General features: G+C 45.6%; 2 protein-coding genes across 2 annotated transcripts in view; one reads left to right on the forward strand and one right to left on the reverse strand.

Moving 5' to 3' along the window:
• Positions 1 to 217: 217 nt before the first annotated feature.
• Positions 218 to 12,507, forward strand: MVB12A (multivesicular body subunit 12A). The gene is made up of 9 exons (XM_053291079.1): positions 218 to 518; positions 2,920 to 3,018; positions 3,107 to 3,203; positions 6,720 to 6,846; positions 6,929 to 7,045; positions 10,470 to 10,579; positions 10,990 to 11,054; positions 11,397 to 11,453; positions 11,686 to 12,507. Exons 1-9 carry the CDS (start codon positions 441 to 443, stop codon positions 11,746 to 11,748), a joined length of 813 nt encoding a protein of 270 aa, XP_053147054.1. The 5' UTR covers positions 218 to 440; the 3' UTR covers positions 11,749 to 12,507.
• ATP13A1 (ATPase 13A1) overlaps positions 12,280 to 17,657 on the reverse strand; it is a 65,949-nt gene continuing 60,571 nt past the window's right edge. The window contains exon 26 of the mRNA XM_053291070.1: positions 12,280 to 12,682. Within this exon, the coding sequence (XP_053147045.1) occupies positions 12,572 to 12,682 (111 nt within the window). The 3' untranslated portion in view covers positions 12,280 to 12,571. The remainder of the gene's footprint in view (positions 12,683 to 17,657) is intronic.

The following is a 17,657-nucleotide window of genomic DNA, read 5'->3' on the forward strand; positions in this document are numbered from 1 at the left end:
CACTTCTAGCCACCCCACTCCCTTAAAAAACAAAACCGTAAACCAAAAATGAGCAAGACAAGAAACTTCCAGCCTCTGGTGCTCGGAAAGGCTCGCGCACACGGTGCTTTGTGAGCTTTTCCGGCTTGACTTAGAGTCAACTTTTCATTGGTTGCGAGGATAATCGCTCGGGAGAAGGGGACAGCCAATCGGATGGCGCCCATTGTGAACGTCAGAGGCCAGCGGGGCGTGGCCCGGCGTCTTTTCGTTGGGGTTTTTTCCCTTCAAGGCGGGGCCGTAAGGACTCCTCGCCCTTCTACTTCTCAGTCGCCTTTAGTTTGGGCGACTTGTGCGGCTTTTGCCGCCGCGCGCACGGTTTTAAAAAGATATATTTTTTAAAAAAGTTCTGCCTTCCACCCCTTGTGCTGCCGCTAAAAGTAGTGAGCCGTCTTGGAGCCGCCATGACCGCCCCACTCACTGGGCTGGGCTGGACTTCAGCCGCCTCCACCGCCAACGTGGCATCCGCTGGCTGGACACCGGTGAGGAAAAAAAGGGGGACCGAAAGAGAACGAGCTCGGAGACACGTAAAGGGATCTTTCCGCGCTTAAAAAAAAATCTACTTGCTGCTGCTTCTGGCTCTTCTTTCAGGAGTGTCTCTTCCCCGGCCTCGCGTCGCTGCTTCCTGCCTCTCTTTCTTTAAAGCAGAAATAATTATGTGTGTATATATATTCCCAGTCTCTGTGTGCGTGTTGGTCGGTGTCTGTCTATAATCTTTATTTTAAAAAGAAACAAAGTCTAGACACTAGAGAGAAATGAAAAGGAGGCGAATGCGACCAGAACACGCTGTTGGTTCTCTCCCTCTCCTTCCCTTTTCACTGCCCTCCAGAGTTCAAAGATGGGAGAGGAGGATTCCAGCCCTGACGTTTCAGGAGCCTGTCGTGCCCGCTCTTGGTTTTTCTGGCACAGGAGCAATTGGACGATCTAGTGTCCCATCCGCATATGTATGTTAGGGGTGAATGGCTTCCCCCATCCTCTAGCTGCTGTTCGCTAAGAAAAAAGCTCAGATCTTCAAACGTCCATTTCAGAAAGTATTAACCGAGTCATCTTATGATTTAGCATGATCAAAATCTCCCACTGCGTTTAGGTCTCAAGTTGTGAACTCCTAATTATAATTGCTGTGACAAAAACTAGTTGTGTTAGCTCTTGCCCATGAAATGTATTTCTGCTTTATGTATTGGTTTTTTCACTCAAAACTGGATGATTAATAAATATGAAAATAAGACAGAAATGAAATAATTTCAATATTGGGATATGTGAGCTTGCAGTAAAGAATACCACTTCTGAGCAGGTACAGAGAGCATTCCTTGCAGCAGCCTTCTCAAACATAGAGGAAAAGTGACAGCAGTGTGTACATTAGCTCCTGCACCTCTGTTTTATACATTTAAGCTCTGCTTCTTCCATTGCCGTTGTGCCCTGGTTCCTTTGTTCTTTCTACAATATTGTATTTTAGCTTGAAAGCATGGAGATGCATGTTCCAAGATCATTTTAATTTGACTTAATTTATAGATAGCGAATTAGGACTTCTTGGTGGGAAACCATGTTAACTATAGAGATAATATAATAAGTGCTTCAAACACTTGGGAATTTATGTGTGTATTTATTTCTACACTTCTATCCCACTCTTCCTCCAAGGAGTATAGAGTGGCTTACATGGCTTTGTTTGTCCTCAAAACAACCCTTTGAGATAGGTTAGAAATACACCATATGAATGATAAGGATAGCTGATATTTTTTTAGAGCATCCCAGTAAGCAGGGTGTCTGAATGAAGATCCATCTGACATCCACAATCTTAATTCTTTATTGACCTTCAAGAGAGCCCTTAAAACCTATGTTTGGCCTGGCCTTCCAGGGTTTTAATTGTTTTAAAGTTCTAACCTGGTTTTCAGGGTTTTAATTGTTTTGATTGTTTAATTGTTTTTTAAAGATGTTTTAATTAATTGGTGTTTATATTTATATTTATATTTTAATTACTGTTGGTTTTAATGGTTTCTGTTTTAATTGCAAACTGCCCTGAACCTTTTTGGAAGGGCGGTATAAAAATCAAATGAATGAATGAATGAGTCAGTCTATATAAATCTACAAGGGCAAGTTGACCTTAATATGGTTAGCATCAGAGTTAAACTGATGACACTGACAGGTCAGTTTGGTGACCGATCCCTCTCCTGGTTTCAGTTAGTCACCAGCTGCATAAACATTGCTACAGGATACCTGAGCATTACTGCAAGTTGGAGGTTTTATGCCACTTGTAATCCAAACCAGTTTGGCTACAGTGCCAGGCCCTTTCTTGCGCATTGCATCCTGGTGCCCCAATTAGCCCCAAGGGACTAAAGATCTTTGACTGGTTTGCTTCCTGTGCTTCCCTTCTTTTTGTGTCTCTGCGATTCATCACCTGCTTGTGACAGTGTGCTGTGCAGTTGCATAAATAGCTGCTCTTTGTGTGGGAGAATCCCATTTTCTTGAAATGAGAAACTGTTTTTTAATATTTTTGTGGATCTTCTAATTTTAACTTGCAAAATGTACGTTCCCTCTGTGGCCTTTATCAAGCAGATTAACTCTTATCTTCCTGAGAGTATAAAACCTTCAACGTTACTGAAGGTAATTGTCTATAGGAGACCCATCTATTCCAAATCCAGACTTGGAAATTAGACACTTGTTTGTGCTGTTATTCTTAACTACTGAGAGCTGCCTACAAGCTTCTAAGGTGTGCTACTCTAGGTCCTGAGTCTCAATTTGGGGATTGTTTAGAAACCTATCTCTTTTATGTAAGGAAAATTCAAAAGAATGCAAACTAATTTTAGATAATAGACTTGAACTGAATGGGACAGGACTCTCTTTTCCTGTGGTTTCAGAAGTGTCTTTTCCTCCCTTCTCTTTCCTTAGATCACATCCACTGTGGAAGGAGCACCTGCTAACTTTGGAAAGGGATTTGCACAGAAGTCTGGTTACTACCTGTGCTCTACTTCTGCTGTAACCAGTGAGGTAAAGAGGGTGCCAGGATTGCTTAGGCAGGTTATGCACAAGTCTCTTGATGTGGATCGTAGATTTAGTAGAGTCTGCTTCTTTTCAGAACCCCGCAGGATATGTGATATCGGATGTGATGATCCTGAGTGAGAAATTGCCACTGCCTTCTGGATATGTTTATGTTAAAGAATTTTTGGATCCAAGTGAGTCTGTCTGTTTATTGGCCATTAAAAACAAAACAAAACTGTGTATTTTAGGCCTTCACTGGAAACTGACTTAAACATGTGTATCATCTGCATACTATTTCAGACTCTGGCTTTTTGTTTGACACCACTTGATATTGTATCAAATAATTTGACATGTTGCAGAAGGCTGGACTGCACAGTTATAACCTGGGATACTACTATGAGTGTAGTAGACTACAACCTCAATCACAAAATATAACAGGAATGTGAAACCAACATTATGAGGTTACTCTGCAGATAATTCTAATCTCAGGAGGTGCTCTGAGGCAGAATGTTGTGTTCCCAAAGTGTGTGGTGGATCCGCTGTAGGGAGATGCAAACAGTTGCTTGGGAAGGTATGAGCTCCTCTTTTATCCAATTCCATACTTTAGTCAGGAGGACGTGAACTCACCTCCCTCTACCAGTTGTGAATAGTGGAGCTTTGTGGCTCCACTGGTATTGACTTCTGCTGTTGGACAGTGGAAAATTACCTACTTTTTGCAGAGGATTTTCTGCTCCCCTGCAGTGGTGCATTTACATAGGAGTCCCATTGCTTTCCCCACTGATTCACCTGTTGTGCTTTGGACAAGACAAAACTGTCATTCAGTGATAAATTAATTCATTCATCTTTGCTTTGTATCAGATACGCTTGCCCGGCTTCATAGTACTTGTGTCATCACTAGAATAAATGCTGACAATCCCTGTTCTATTTCTAAATCATCCCTTATAATTTCTGGTCAGACCTTTTTGGACCTCTTCAGGCAGAAGATTCCGCATAGCATAGCGGTTAGAGTTTTGGACTAGGAAGACCTAAGTCTAAATCCCCATTCAACCATGAAACTCACTGGATGACTCTGGGCCAGTCACGTATCTCTCAGCCTAACCTACCTCACAGGGTTGTTGTGAGGATAAAAATAAGCATGTACTCTGAGCTCCTTGGAGGAAAAAGTGGGATATAAATGTTAAAAAACCAAAAACACACACACATCCCTTTGGCAGCTTTCTCAGTGTTCACCTTTGGGAGATATAAGCCATCTTGGAGTTATCTCCACACTTTGGAGCAGGAAGTCTTGTTCTAGGCCAATTTTGTAATGTCTGAAAGCTAGTCTACAAGCTGATGCTATCTGGATCCAGGCATCATTTTAGAAATGTGGTAAATACGCAGTGGTCACATGATCTGTTGTATTCAATCACATCCAATGAGTGAGTGTTTTCAGGCATCAAAAAGCTGGTCAAGAGCTGCTCTGTATTAATTGGAGGAAACTAACATGTCTTGCTTTCTGTGATGTTCGAAAGCTACCTTTGAATGTTTTGTTCCTGCCTTAACTGTGTGGAGCTTAAGCTTGGAAGTTTCTTGTCTAGATTAAGGATTTCTAGTAACATTAAGGAGAGATTAATTCAGCCACTGCTTGTCGGGAAGTAGAATTGCATACTACTTTTGCCCTGCATATTTGTTTTGTATTTGTTAGGAGATGCCATTTCCACAGGTGCTCTTTGATAGCATTTGACATTAAATAAGCTCACAACTGTGCATGCTTGTGCATCTGCTGATGTGGTGATATTGTGCTGCAGACCTCCCACTTCGGCTTGGCTTATTGTGACCTTTTCTTGTGGAGAGCGCATTGGCAAATTTAGAACATGCGTTGAGAATATCTTGAAGCACAAATGGGACATTCTTGGACACCAAGGCCAGATCTTATCATTGCATGTTGCTGCTTAACTCCATGAGGTCCTGAAATGTGGGGTTTTCTCAAAATCATGGAAGTCCCAACAAGTTGTAAACAAGATGTAGTGACCAGCCAGCCCTCCCCTAAAGAGGTATCCAGAAGTGAACTCTGCCTTGATTGACAGGCTGGTGAACTCCAGAGGTCAGCCAATCAGCATACCAGTTGGGTGGGACATAGAGAGCTGTTGGGAGGAAGAGAAGGTTCTTTTGTTAGAAGAAGCAGGCTGGGGGTGTGGATAGCAGGATGTGTGGCCATGGAGTATGGCTGCAGAAGGATGACTGCAGTCCTTGGAAAATAGCACTGCAGGGGCTTGAATTCTCATCCAGGATTTGGTGAGTTCAAGACAAAGGAAGCCAGGGCTTTGGCTTCAGGAAGTTTAGTCTAGGGAATGTTTTAGTCAGATTTTGCGTTAGACTTTGTTTCTTTTTTGTGCGCTTTGTATATCCCTGATACTGGTCTATTATTGTTCATCTGCAACATAATTAAGTTAGGAAACACTAACCTACGCCTGTCCAGCCAGGGTGTTGTAAAAGACTTGTAAGTTTTAATTGTGCTTTTGTATTTTCCTATATACCTGTTCCTTGCAACTGGGTAACCATGATGTTTAAAGTGTGCTGCCCCAACTTCATCTGGGGTGTTTTTTGAAGTATTCCTGTAACCTACTGAGTATTTTTACCTGTAACTAGAAGCTGGGAAAGCCTCAGACGGAAGCAGTCTGTGGCATTCAAATAAAACTGTTTTTCTTTTTGTTCTTTTCTTTTACAAGCGTTATCCGGGTGGATTTTTAACTCAGGAGGAGGGGGCCTGAAAGGGGGCTTTTTTCTGGTGCAAACACACCTCAATCGGTCAACGGCTCAGTTTTTTCTCCCTGTATGTAGACTTGCACGTGGAAGGTTTATTTTATTATTTTTTGGGGTACTTTCCAAATAGCAAAAGAGTGAGTGTTTCCCCTGGGTTTTCCACCCAAACTCAGGGGGCGTCAAGGTCTATCGATAAGCGGGCAGTGGTGGCAGCCTTTAGAACCTACCAAGAATCACAGGAAAGTTTTAGGAGTAACCTTTGCCAGAAAGCTCTGCAGGGATGATTCAGCATTTCTTTCCCTCACGTCAGCTTGCTCTGAGACAAAGGCTATATCCACTACACAAGAGCCTTGAAAGCGGCAGGTAGTTAACAGTTCTTTAAAGCACCATCTGGCACATTATAGACATAATAATCTTAGCGAGTGCCTTCTTTATGATCTCCACCGCACATTAAGGTCATCTGAGGAAGTCTGTCTCCAGTTACCCCCGGTACGTCTGGTGGCAACTCAGAGGTGGGCCTTCTCTGTAGTTGCTCTTGGGCTGTGGAATACACTCCCTGCAGAAATCTGTAATTTGAATTCATTATTAGCTTTCAGGAGAGCCCTCAAAACCTATCTGCTTGGCCTGGCCTAACAGTGTTTTTAATACGTTGTAATTGAATGTTTTGTTTTATGGTGTTTTATAGTCTGTTTTTAATTTTGTTTTGTTTTAATGTAAACTGCCCTGAGCCATTTTTGGAAGGGCAGTGTAGAAATCGAATAAATAAATAAAATAATAAATAAGGCTCTGGACTGGTCTGACTGCTTTGGGTTTTTTGTTCTGTACAGCAGTCTTCAATGAGTTGCTTTTTGACTATGGTGCTGTACATGGGCCTATTCATTTACTTTTTGCTTGGGCACATAATAGCCATTTTCCTGTCAAGGCAGAAGTTACCTGATGTCACTTTTAAAAAAAATTTCCTGCTGCAGAAACTTCTATCTCCAAGAAGAAGAGACTCTGTGTAAGCCTGATTCCATTGGGTGCAGCAGAAATAGCTGTGTTTGACATTTTGGTGAGCAGCAAGAGCAAAGTGGTTCAAAACTACATGCGAATAGGGTGAGTTGTTGCCTTTTGTTTCTTGTCAGTCTCAATTCTCTCTGAGTTGAGATTTTTTTAAAAAAGTGTTCTTTCTGTTTAGGGAAATGAGTGGCTTTGCGCTTTGGTGTAGAAAGGAGCACGTTATGACGCCCAAGCCCCTTCCTAAGCCACGGAAGACCGATCTAGACATGAAGCAGATTTCACTAGAGCTAGACAAGTAAGTTTTGGACACTTTCACTATTGTAAACTGTTTTGACTGTTGCAACAGGTCCCAGCCAATTATCTGTGACCTGGCCTGGTTTACTTTCTCCAATCTGCTCTATTCAGTAGGAAGTGCAAACACTGTAGGCTCTTATGGACTGATCCATTTCTTGCTATGTGTTTCCAGGTGTTCATCCCAAACTCATCTTAAGCATACTAGTAGTGGTTGGATTATTAGACTTTCACTTGTAAGAGCTGATCACTAAATCTGTTTACTAGAATGCCATGAATCCGGTTTTATGTTTGGGCTGCTACATGTGTGTACCCAGAGGCACCCGTACATTGCAGTTCTGGAGTTAAAATCGTTTGCTGCCTGCCCGGGTCCCTGAGCCCAGGCATAGGCTACAGGGCAGAAAGCTCTGCACTAGCCTATTCTGCCCTACAAGAATCTAGGCCTCTGGTGCTGTGCTGCACATACGGACAGCCGCAAGGCTGCAGGGCCCTGTGTGTTTGCACAAAACTAATAGCAGGCTGATTGTTTGCACAGCTGACTTTACCTTTCAGTGCAGGGAGTGATGTTCATCTGCTACCTGGTGTAAACTAACAGCACCTGAGACATACCTAATATGTCATCACTGATGTTGGGCCTTGAGAATTGTGCCTGTTCCCATCTCTTAGAATGAGTGCAAGACACAATTCAGTGTGTTGCATGCCAAAGGCTAGATGCTGCTGCACCTTAATACCCCTAATCTTTCCACCTACCATTCTTGCCAGTATGTTTCGTATAAGGGAACATTATACAGCTGTGAGTTGACCATCTGGTTCAGTATTCCTTTTTGAAATAGTTCCCAGAACAAGATGCCTGAGGAGAAGTGGTGGAAGATCCATTCTTTGCTTTACAGTGCACTTTGGCTAGGGGTATTCTGTTTTTTGGTGCCCCCCCAAACAAGTCCTATGCTAAGAGAGTGACAGTTGTTACATTTTTGCAGTTGTGTTTGAATATTAAATAATGTTGGAGGGTTTGGAAAGGAACCATGTAGTGCCAGTCAGAACTTCAGATGGGTAGACAGCAGCTTACTGTCAACGGAAAAGGCAATGCAGACAAGCTCTGGAGCCTTGTGAATACCCAGCTTCTTGCCTCAGCCAGCATTTGTGCTCAGCACCACTTCTTCGAGAAGTAGAGTCTTATGACACTGCGGACAGGTCCCTTACCTCCTCTCTTAGATCTGAAAGAGGGTGGTGCTCAGTCTCTGAGGTCCCAATATTTTCCAGGCTTCGAAGGGCAGAGGTCTTATCAAGAAAAAAGTGCTTGCCAGTGGTGAGTGTACATAGAGTGTGGAACTTAGCATCAAATAATGCCAAAATATTTCACTTTGGGTTACCAGTGCCATATTTCAGGTAGATGTCTGCGTGCAGAAGTTTGCAAATCCACAGGGAGACAGTCTCTTATGCTTGTAGTGGCCTGTAGCAGGTGCTTTCCAAAATGGCCCCCAATGTTAATGTGAAAGTCAGGCTTCAGCCTCCAAGTGGCCACCAATAATCCCCAATAGGTTTTTTCTTTTAAATTTGACTTATCGCATAGGATGTTTAATGCCATATATGTTCCAAAAAGTTATTGTCTGTGGGACACACTATAAGCAATATGTTCCTTTTGTTAAAACCCACCCCACATACTTGGAGCAACCATCAAAGAATATCAAGTCAGGAAACTAAAAACTTTGTTTCAGATGAGTCAAGATACTTTTTCTCACTTGTGGTTTTAAAAACATGGAAATTGCAAGTTAAGGCATCCATCTTAACTTCTATGCCATATATACTATAAAAATTTTGTGCAGTCTTTTATTCTGCTGTTTTAGAAATTAGGCTCTAAGACCCAACTTTGTCTTAGCCTTTAAGCTGGACATTGTGCTGGGGAGGGATGCAGCTAGGCAGAAATTCAACAGGTGCAGCTTCCCTGATGCATCTCTGCAAGGCAATGTCCAATACTGAATGTCCATTCAGAAATTTGACAAATCCCCAAGCTAGCCAGTCATTTCTTACAGATACACCTGATGGATTTCTGTCTGCATTACTACAAGGCACAATTCTTCTCCAAAATGCTATGTACTATAATAAATGTTCAGGCAGAAATTCAAAACATGTATGTTTCACATATCATTTATATGGGAACCTCCCCCGCCCTGCCCAGCCTTCAATTTGCTGGCTATTCAAGGCCTTTCTTGGTCCCCAGTCTAAATCAGGAGTTCTTAATCTGGGGTTCATGGATTCCCTGGGGGTCCATGAAGGGCATTATGGAAAACTAAACATACAGCTAAAGGTGGTTCCTCAAAAACATTAACTCACATCCACTGTTTAGTAATGCATAGTTGCACTTCATGCACAGGGAGGCCATTTTTGCTGATCTCTTCTCCCCCTAGAAGCACTTTCTGCAACCCAGCAGTAGGGTCTGAGGGTTGCAGAGCCATTAGGGACCTACTTTGTAGTAGGGCACACTTCCAGGGTTGCGGGGATCAGCATAAATGGCATTCCTCTCATGTGTGCAGCATGACTGTGCATTACTAAATGCTGTGGGCCTACTTTGCATGCTGCTCCTCCAACACTGAAACTGCTCCTAGAGCTGAATGAGAGAGAAATTATCTCTGACTCAATCAGGGCAGTGTGTGTGTGTGCGCGTGCTGGACAGCATCATGGAAATTGGGATGGGGGAGCAAGGCCTTCCTGTGAGTGGCACTCTGCTCCCCTTATTTCCCCAATTTCTAACATGTAGCTCCTCAAAACTAACTGCAGAATGTCAGGGGGGGGAAGTCCAGAATTCTGACCTATTCTGATCAACCAACAGTTTTGTAGGGGCATGTTGGACCTTTCAGCAATTGGTCTGATCTCTCTGTATTAGGTTCAGCATTTCCCACTGTGCACAGGTGTAGTATTTAGATTCTACAGCCTACTGAGGGGCTTTGAGAATAACTTCTTGGGGCTATTTTGGAAAATACCCCAGATAGGTGTGGGGGGAGTGAGTGAGTGTGCACGAGTGCACATCTCCTGGTGGATTTGCAAACTCCCACATACATACATACAATATGGCACTGGTAACCAGAAGTGAACTATTTTTGCACTAAGCTCCCACACTAATAGGTTCCAACATACATTCAAAAAGGAGTCAAATTCTACTAAAAGCAAGCAAAGGTTGAATAATCTAAATTGTAGAGCTGCTGCTGGATAGGAACAGAGCTCTTCATATACTCTACACGAGGGGTCCCCAACCAGGGTTCCTCTAGATGCTGCTGGAGGATTTATTGTGTAATTTATTGTGGCTGGGGATAAGAGCTGTAGTTCAGCAATGTTTGGAAGACCACAGATTGGGAACTCCTGCTCTACACAAAGCAACTGTTACGTACAGCTTGTAAGATTCCTTTGAACAAGTTATCAATTTAACCTTGCAGTGTAGACCTTCCACCCAAAAGGCCTGAGCCTCCATTTGGTCCTAAAAGACAAGCTACCCTTAAGAGACATGAATCCATCTATGAAAGTTCAAATGTCTATGGTATCTCAGGTAGGTAACCTGAAGTCTAGGATCCAAGGCAAGTAATAAATGCCACTTTCTGTTCTGCCAGCTCTGTACTTGTACATCATTCTTCCCTGGGTGCTTCTTGCATTGCTCGCTAAGTAGATACACTTCAGAATAGTAATATTTTTTCCACAAAGTCTCCCATGTTTTCTCAGTTGTTTGCAGACTCTTGGGATGTGGGATGCTTTCATAAGGAACTGACCTAACCCTTGGGGACAGGGAGTGATGTCTCAGTGGACAAACGTCCATTTTTTCTTCAGGTCTGGCATAATTTTTGCATAGTCCCTTGTAGTAGTGCAAGAATGACTAAGAGATCAAGTAGAAACATTGTCATTGCTTCTCCATAAAAAAAAGCTTTACTTGGTCATCTGAACAGAGTATTTTTTCCCTTTTAGCCATGGATGGGGTACCCTTTACCCTGCACCCAAAGTTTGAGGGCAGCATCACTACTGGCAATAATGTAAGTACTCCTCAGTGGCAAGAGTATTAGAGAGGTATTGAGAGAAAACCAAGGCCAGAGCTACATTAGTTCTGAGCTGAGGTATGGGCAACGTATTGGAGCCTAGAAAGATCTGGCAGACTTCCAGTAGGATGAGGGGGGTGGGGTGAGTGTGTGTTAACCATTCACAGTTCTACCACACCTTTCAGTTGCCTGCCTGTTGAGTTACATGGAGCTGCTGCTAATCAGAACAGCTCCTGCAGTTTCCAAGAGAGGAGGAGGTGGCAACTACTTGGATAACTTCTGTTTAGGTGCAGCAAATTTAAGGTGTGAAAGAAAAATACCAACTGCTCTATTTTCTAGGCCTTTTCCCTCTTCAAAGACTTGCATATCAAATCTCTTGCTGATATTGAAAGAGAGGTAAGTAGTGGTTGAACTGGTCAGTGCACATGTGAAGCTACCTTGGACCAATCAGACCTTTGGGCCTATTTGGCCCAGGCAGTGCTCTTCAGCTGTGCTACTCTAAGGGGAGGACTGAACCAGGGATCTCTAGGCCAAGGAGGGGCTCCCACTACTGAACCCAGGCCCCTCCCCTCCCGAGCATGGCCGGTAGTGCTGCTTCTTCATAAAGGCTGTTTTGCTTTGCTTTCAGTACGATTATGGCTTTGTAGTGGAAAGAACTGCAGCTGCCAGACTCCCACCTAGCATCTCATAGCATCAGCAGGTTTTTTTTGGAAGAGTGCATATTCACTATCAAGATTCTTGCCCCAAGGGATAGTCGACTTCACTTCATTGTCAAGGTGATGGAAATGCGCTCCTGAAAGGAATTGGCTACTTGTGGCACTGCTTTAGGAGTGGAAGCTTGTAAAAGAAACAAAATCTTTCCTGTTGGGAACTAACAGGGTATCCTGCACTATATTTCACTACTGCTATGAGCCAACTATTTGTGTATTTTTCTCAGAATGGGTGTGCCATATAGTTTTTTATGCAAAGCACTATTTTATATTTTAAAAATGGGCAAATCTGTCCATATACATATTTGTGGCTCTTATGTTTTGGCTTTGACTGTGCACAGCAAGTTTACAGGAAGAAAGCATAGCTTAATAGTTCTGTACAACAAATTAGCAGAAGGTGAAGCAAGCACATGTCTTGGAACAATTTTAGGACCAAATCTCATCAAGGCTAAGTAGGAAAGATCAAGGACTTGAGTTACCAAGAAGAAGAAGATGTGGACCATTTTTCAAAATGCATTGATTGCCATTTAATTACCAAATCCCATGACCACCTTTCCAGGAGTATTGGGGCAGTAGAAAAAAAATCAAGCTGTCATGTCTGGGAAACATGTGAACATGAGTGTAGCCCCCCACATACAGCTGTTGTTGTTTCCAAAATAGCACAATGGAAGCTGTCTGCCAGCACCAAACTGGAGTAAAAGGCCCACCCACTGTCAAAAGAATAAATATTCCTCTTGCAATGCTGTGTGCTGGCTGTTCCCTTGTGTTGTCCTTCACATCTGCCAGGGGAGGAGGGGATCCATCTCAAGAAGGCACTTTGAGCTTTGTGCTGCCCAGAAGGAATTGCAGGATTCTGTCCACCAAAAGGGCCAGGAAGAAGTTGGCTAGCAGGACTTGAGTAATCACTAGTTTAAACTGAAACAGAAGTACAAGTTAGACATGATCTCCAGTGACAGTTCTTCACTTCCTGTAGTCAGACTTCTTTTGCAACAAATGCTGGGTTGCTACTAAGAGTGTGCAGGGACTCTTTTTGAAGTCAGAATTCGAACCGAACCACTGGTCCATGAACTGGTTCAGTCAAACTTACTGGCTGGTCTGGTCTGTTTCACTGAACTAGCTTGGCAGTTTGAGGGGCTATGCATGTAAAGGGGAATCCTGGCTTGAAAATGCTTCTACAGAGCAGCTGGGGCAGTGAGAGGGTACTTTGAAAAGTAGGTGTAAGGTGCTTACTGGTCCTCAGAAGTACAGCACTGCAGCAGCCCACCCAGGCAGCAGCATTGCAGTTCTGTAACTGACCTGGCCTCGATGGAGGCAGAGGCCACTGGCATGACGATGCAAAGCAATTTGCAGTTCTGTACCTAACTGATGAGGATCCCCTTTGCAATCACGGCAAACTGATCCACCACAGACGGCATGGTTCGGTCGCAGACTGGCCACCCTCTCTGGTTTGCAATCAAACCGTCCTGCTTTGTGGCAGACCAGTTTGCTGCCTAACAGTGTACACGCACCCTGATTTACAATAGTGTACACATAGCCATCAGTAAGTGAGTTGTATTTGCAGGCAAAGGGTGAAGAGTGTTGCCACCACAGTTCTGTATTTAAAACTATTAGGAGGAGAAGAGAAAATGTTTCTGCTCTCCTGCTGATAGCGAGTGGCACACTGCTGTAAGCAACCACTTGGTAAATAGCAGTCTTCACCCCGTATAGAGGCAGCAGGGGGAAATTTCAGAATGACACTCACCTGGATTCAGTCTAGTGCTGAATCTCTGACCTTAGCTCTAACTAAAGGGGAAGTAGTTAACAGTGATAGCTGATCATACTCAGGGCTTGTAGTTGCTACTGTGACAATTCAGCACCTTTTTAGCCATTTCCCATAAGGCAGTGTTTTTAGTAAACAGAGATTAACAGAAGCCAGTTTGTGCTGGTACAGCACAGTCCTCCACAGGTGGTTGTAACCATATGGGAAGGACTAATGTCCTTTCCCTGCTGTTTGTTTTGCATACGCACATTTCCCTGATCTATTAGAAGTACACCATAAACTGTCTCCCCCACTAGAGCTGAATTCTCTATAAGACTTCATCAACTATGTTTGCTTAGTCTAACCAATCTGGTCTAGTTAGCTGCAGAAGAGTAGACCAGTAACTACTAGAATTCAGATACTTGCCCCAAACCTGGCAGCAAGACAGCTGTCTGTAAAGCCCCTGTGTTAACCAGGTTTTAGAAGGGTAGACTAAAGAAAGACGCCTTTAAACTATCTCCACTCCAGATGGGTACCCATCAGCAGGTAGCTCAGGGACACTGCCAACAGTTCCAGTTCAAAGCAGATATTTTTCAGACTTTTGGAGACACTCCTAAATGAGAATGAATCGTTGGCACTTACCTGAATGGTCATTCTCCTCAGACGTATGGATTGTATCCGAGGAACATGGGTTATGCTGACCTACTGCTCCGAGACAGGGCCAATCAGAAAGATCTTCGTAGCAGGAGGGAGGGACAACCCCCTCACCCCTTCAGTCGATAACACAGCGCTTCGATGCTCCAGAAAAACTAGAAAGAACACTGTAGAACAAGCAACGTAGCCCCCCTAGACAGAAAACCCAAAACATAGGCAACAATCTTCTCCCTTGGAAAATAACGGAGAGCAACAAACGGACAAAGACACGTGTCCCCAAAACTAACTCTGAATCACCCCTCGAGAGGACCGCCATCCTGAGTAGGAAAACACCACCCCACAGACATATAGGGGACAGGTGTAGAAAGGTAAAATGTGGGGAACAGGATCAGACCACAAACGGGTGGGTTGGATACAATCCATACGTCTGAGGAGAATGACCATTCAGGTAAGTGCCAACGATTCATTCTCCCTCAGACGAGGATTGTATCCGAGGAACATGGGACATACCCCAGCTACACCCAATCTCGGGAGGACAAAGAACAGAATGTCTGATCCTAAGGAGAAACCACCTTCTGCAATACACAACGGCCAAAAGATGAGTCCGCAGAAGCCTAATCGTGTATCTTGTAATGTTTAACAAAGGTTGAGAGGGAAGCCCAGGTGGCAGCCCTACATATGTCAGCCAAAGGGGCCAAGGTGGACAGGGCCGCGGAGGCTGCTGCACTGCGAGTGGAGTGAGCAGTTATGCCTTCAGTCGCAGCTTCCCCCGCCACGGCGTATGCCAGCTGGATAGCCTGACAGATCCAGTGTGATAGGGAAGAATTGGAAACCTTCTTACCCATTGAACAGGCACGAAAAGAAACAAAGAAGGTCTCAGAAACCCTAAAGGGTTTCGTCCGCCTCAGGTAAATGCGGATAGCGCGACGCACATCCAATTTGTGCCAGTCCCTCTCCTTAGGGGAGGAGGGACTGGGACAAAAAAGAGGGAAGCATCAGCTCCTGCGCTCTGTGAAAAACTGAATTCACTTTGGGAAGGTAAGTCGGATCTGTACGAAGCACCACATAGTCAGGGAAAACCATGCATAACTCCTTCCGGATGGACAGAGCACCCAGATCAGAAACCCGTCTAGCCGACATGATGGCTACCAAAAACAAAACCTTCAGGGTGAGCATACGCACAGAAACAGTACGCAGTGGCTCGAATGGGGCTTTAGACAGTGCCCCGAGTATTAGATTGAGATCCCAAGTGGAAAAACGGTGAATAGAGGGAGGCTTCAAAGCCACCGCCCCTTTCAGGAAACGCTGTACATGAGGATGCCCCGCCATGGAAGGAACGCCAGGGACCTGGAGCACGGACGAGATAGCAAAGACCTGGCGACATAGGGTAATGGGACGAAGACCCCTATCTAGGCCCATCTGCAAGAACCCCAAAACCTGCGCAATGGAAGCTGTCACAGGATCTCCCCCAGAGGCGTGGCACCACTGCGAATACGCCTGCCAGGTTGATTGATAGATACGAGCCGTGGATGGACGCCTAGAGGCCATAATCGTTTCCTGGACCGCAGATGAATAGCCGCAGCGAGCTAAAGAGTCCTGCTCAATCTCCAGGCGTGAAGATTGATCCACTCTGGAGCTGGATGAAGGACCGGACCCTGATGAAGGAGATGGGGCCGATTCCCCAGAGGAAGAGGAGGTTCTGACGATAGGGCAACCAGGTCAGAAAAACCACGGCCGTCGTGGCCAATGCGGCGCTACAAGAATGACCTCCGCTTTCTGGTGCCTGATCCGTTGCACCATCCGGGCCAGCACGGCAAAGGGTGGCAAGGCATAAAGCAGACCCCGTGGCCAGGGGGACAGAAGAGCGTCCACCCCCTCCGCTCCCGGAGATGGATACCTTGAGAAGAACCTGGGCACCTTGGTGTTGGCTAGGACTGCAAATAGGTCTACTGAGGGGGAACCGAACTGGTGAACAATCTCCCGGAACACCTTATCATCCAGGATCCACTCCCCCGGTCCAGCTGAGACCGGCTCAGCCAGTCTGCCAGAGTGTTGTCCACCCCGCTGACGTGATTGGCCTCCAGTGAACACAGGTACTTTTCTGCTCAACTCAGCAGACTCTCGGCCTCGCGCATCAAGGACCGGGACTTCGTCCCTCCCTGACGATTGAGGTGAGCTTTGGCAGTGGCATTGTCGGTGCGAACCAGGGCATGCCGACCGTGAAGCTCGGGAAGAAACTGAATGAGGACCAGCCGGACAGCCTGGAGTTCTAGCCAATTGATGGACTGACGCCTCTCCTCGTCCGACCACTGACCTTGAGCCACCTGGCGACCGCAGTGACCCCCCCAACCTAGAAGGCTGGCGGTCGTGACCACAACGTGGTCGACCGGAAGAAAACTTACCCCTTTGTGGAGGGCATGGGATGTCCACCACCCGAGGGATAGGCGTACCTGAGGGGTCAGGGGCACCCTAAGTCTTGACCTGCATGTGACCAGATCCTGAAGAGGCAGAAGAAGCCACTGTAGAGGACGAGAATGAAAGCATGCCCAAGGCACGATTCCAATTGAAGAGACCATCAGACCCTGTAACTGAGACAGAAACCGAATGCTGGACTGAGGACGCCTCAACAGTCCGAAGCAAGCAGCGTGCAGCTTCCGTCTTCTTTCGTCGGTCAGGTGGACCGTCCCCTGCGACGAATCTATGATCGCCCCCAGATGCTGAATCCTGTTTTTGGGGATAAGGGAGCTCTTTTTGAAATTTACCAGAAACCCGTGCTCGGCCAAGGTTGTGAGGGTCTCCCTGACGTCCGACTGTACCTTCTCCCAAGATGGCGACCGAATTAAAAGGTCGTCCAAATACGGGTAAAGGTGGATCCCCTTGGTTCTCAAGTGCGCCACGAGTGCCACCATGATCTTGGTAAACACCCGCGGCGCAGTCGAGAGACCGAAGGGGAGGTCCCGGTACTGATAGTGATCCCCTGCGTAGGTGAAATGCAGAAACCTCCTGTCCAGAGGATGAATGGGAACATGGAGATAAGCCTCCTTGAGGTCTATGGAGGCCATGAAGTCCCCTTCCTGGAGAGCCGTCAATATGGACCTCAGGGTTTCCATCCGAAACCGCCTCCCCTTGAGGAAACGATTGACGAACTTCAAATCCAGGATAGCCCTCCATTCCGAGGTCTTTTTTGGCACCAAGAAGAGAATAGAATACACTCCACGTCCCACCTCCTCTGGGGGGACTCGCTCTATCGCCCTGATGTCGAGAAGGTGGTGAATTGCCTTGACCATCAGGGAATGCTTGTGTGCATTGTGAGACTGGGGGGGATGACAGAAATCGATCTGGTGGGCGGGACAGGAACTCTAGGCTGTAACCTAGGGAGATGGTGCATCGAACCCAGGCGTCTGTGCACGTCCTGAACCACTGCAGAGCAAAAGCCAGCCGGCCGCCCACCTGCCGCCCCGCCCCGGAGTCATTGAGAAGCAGGACGTTTGAAGCCAG

The sequence above is a fragment of the Hemicordylus capensis genome, chromosome 2, assembly GCF_027244095.1.
Source record: "Hemicordylus capensis ecotype Gifberg chromosome 2, rHemCap1.1.pri, whole genome shotgun sequence".
In the NCBI taxonomy this organism is placed as follows: Eukaryota; Metazoa; Chordata; class Lepidosauria; order Squamata; family Cordylidae; genus Hemicordylus; species Hemicordylus capensis.

Coding starts and splice junctions, on each gene's coding strand:
- MVB12A (XM_053291079.1), top strand. CDS start 441: ATGACCGCCCCACTCACTGGGCTGGGCTGGACTTCAGCCGCCTCCACC. Junction 519..2,919: donor CATCCGCTGGCTGGACACCG/GTGAGGAAAAAA, acceptor CTCTTTCCTTAG/ATCACATCCACTGTGGAAGG. Junction 6,847..6,928: donor CAAAACTACATGCGAATAGG/GTGAGTTGTTGC, acceptor CTTTCTGTTTAG/GGAAATGAGTGGCTTTGCGC.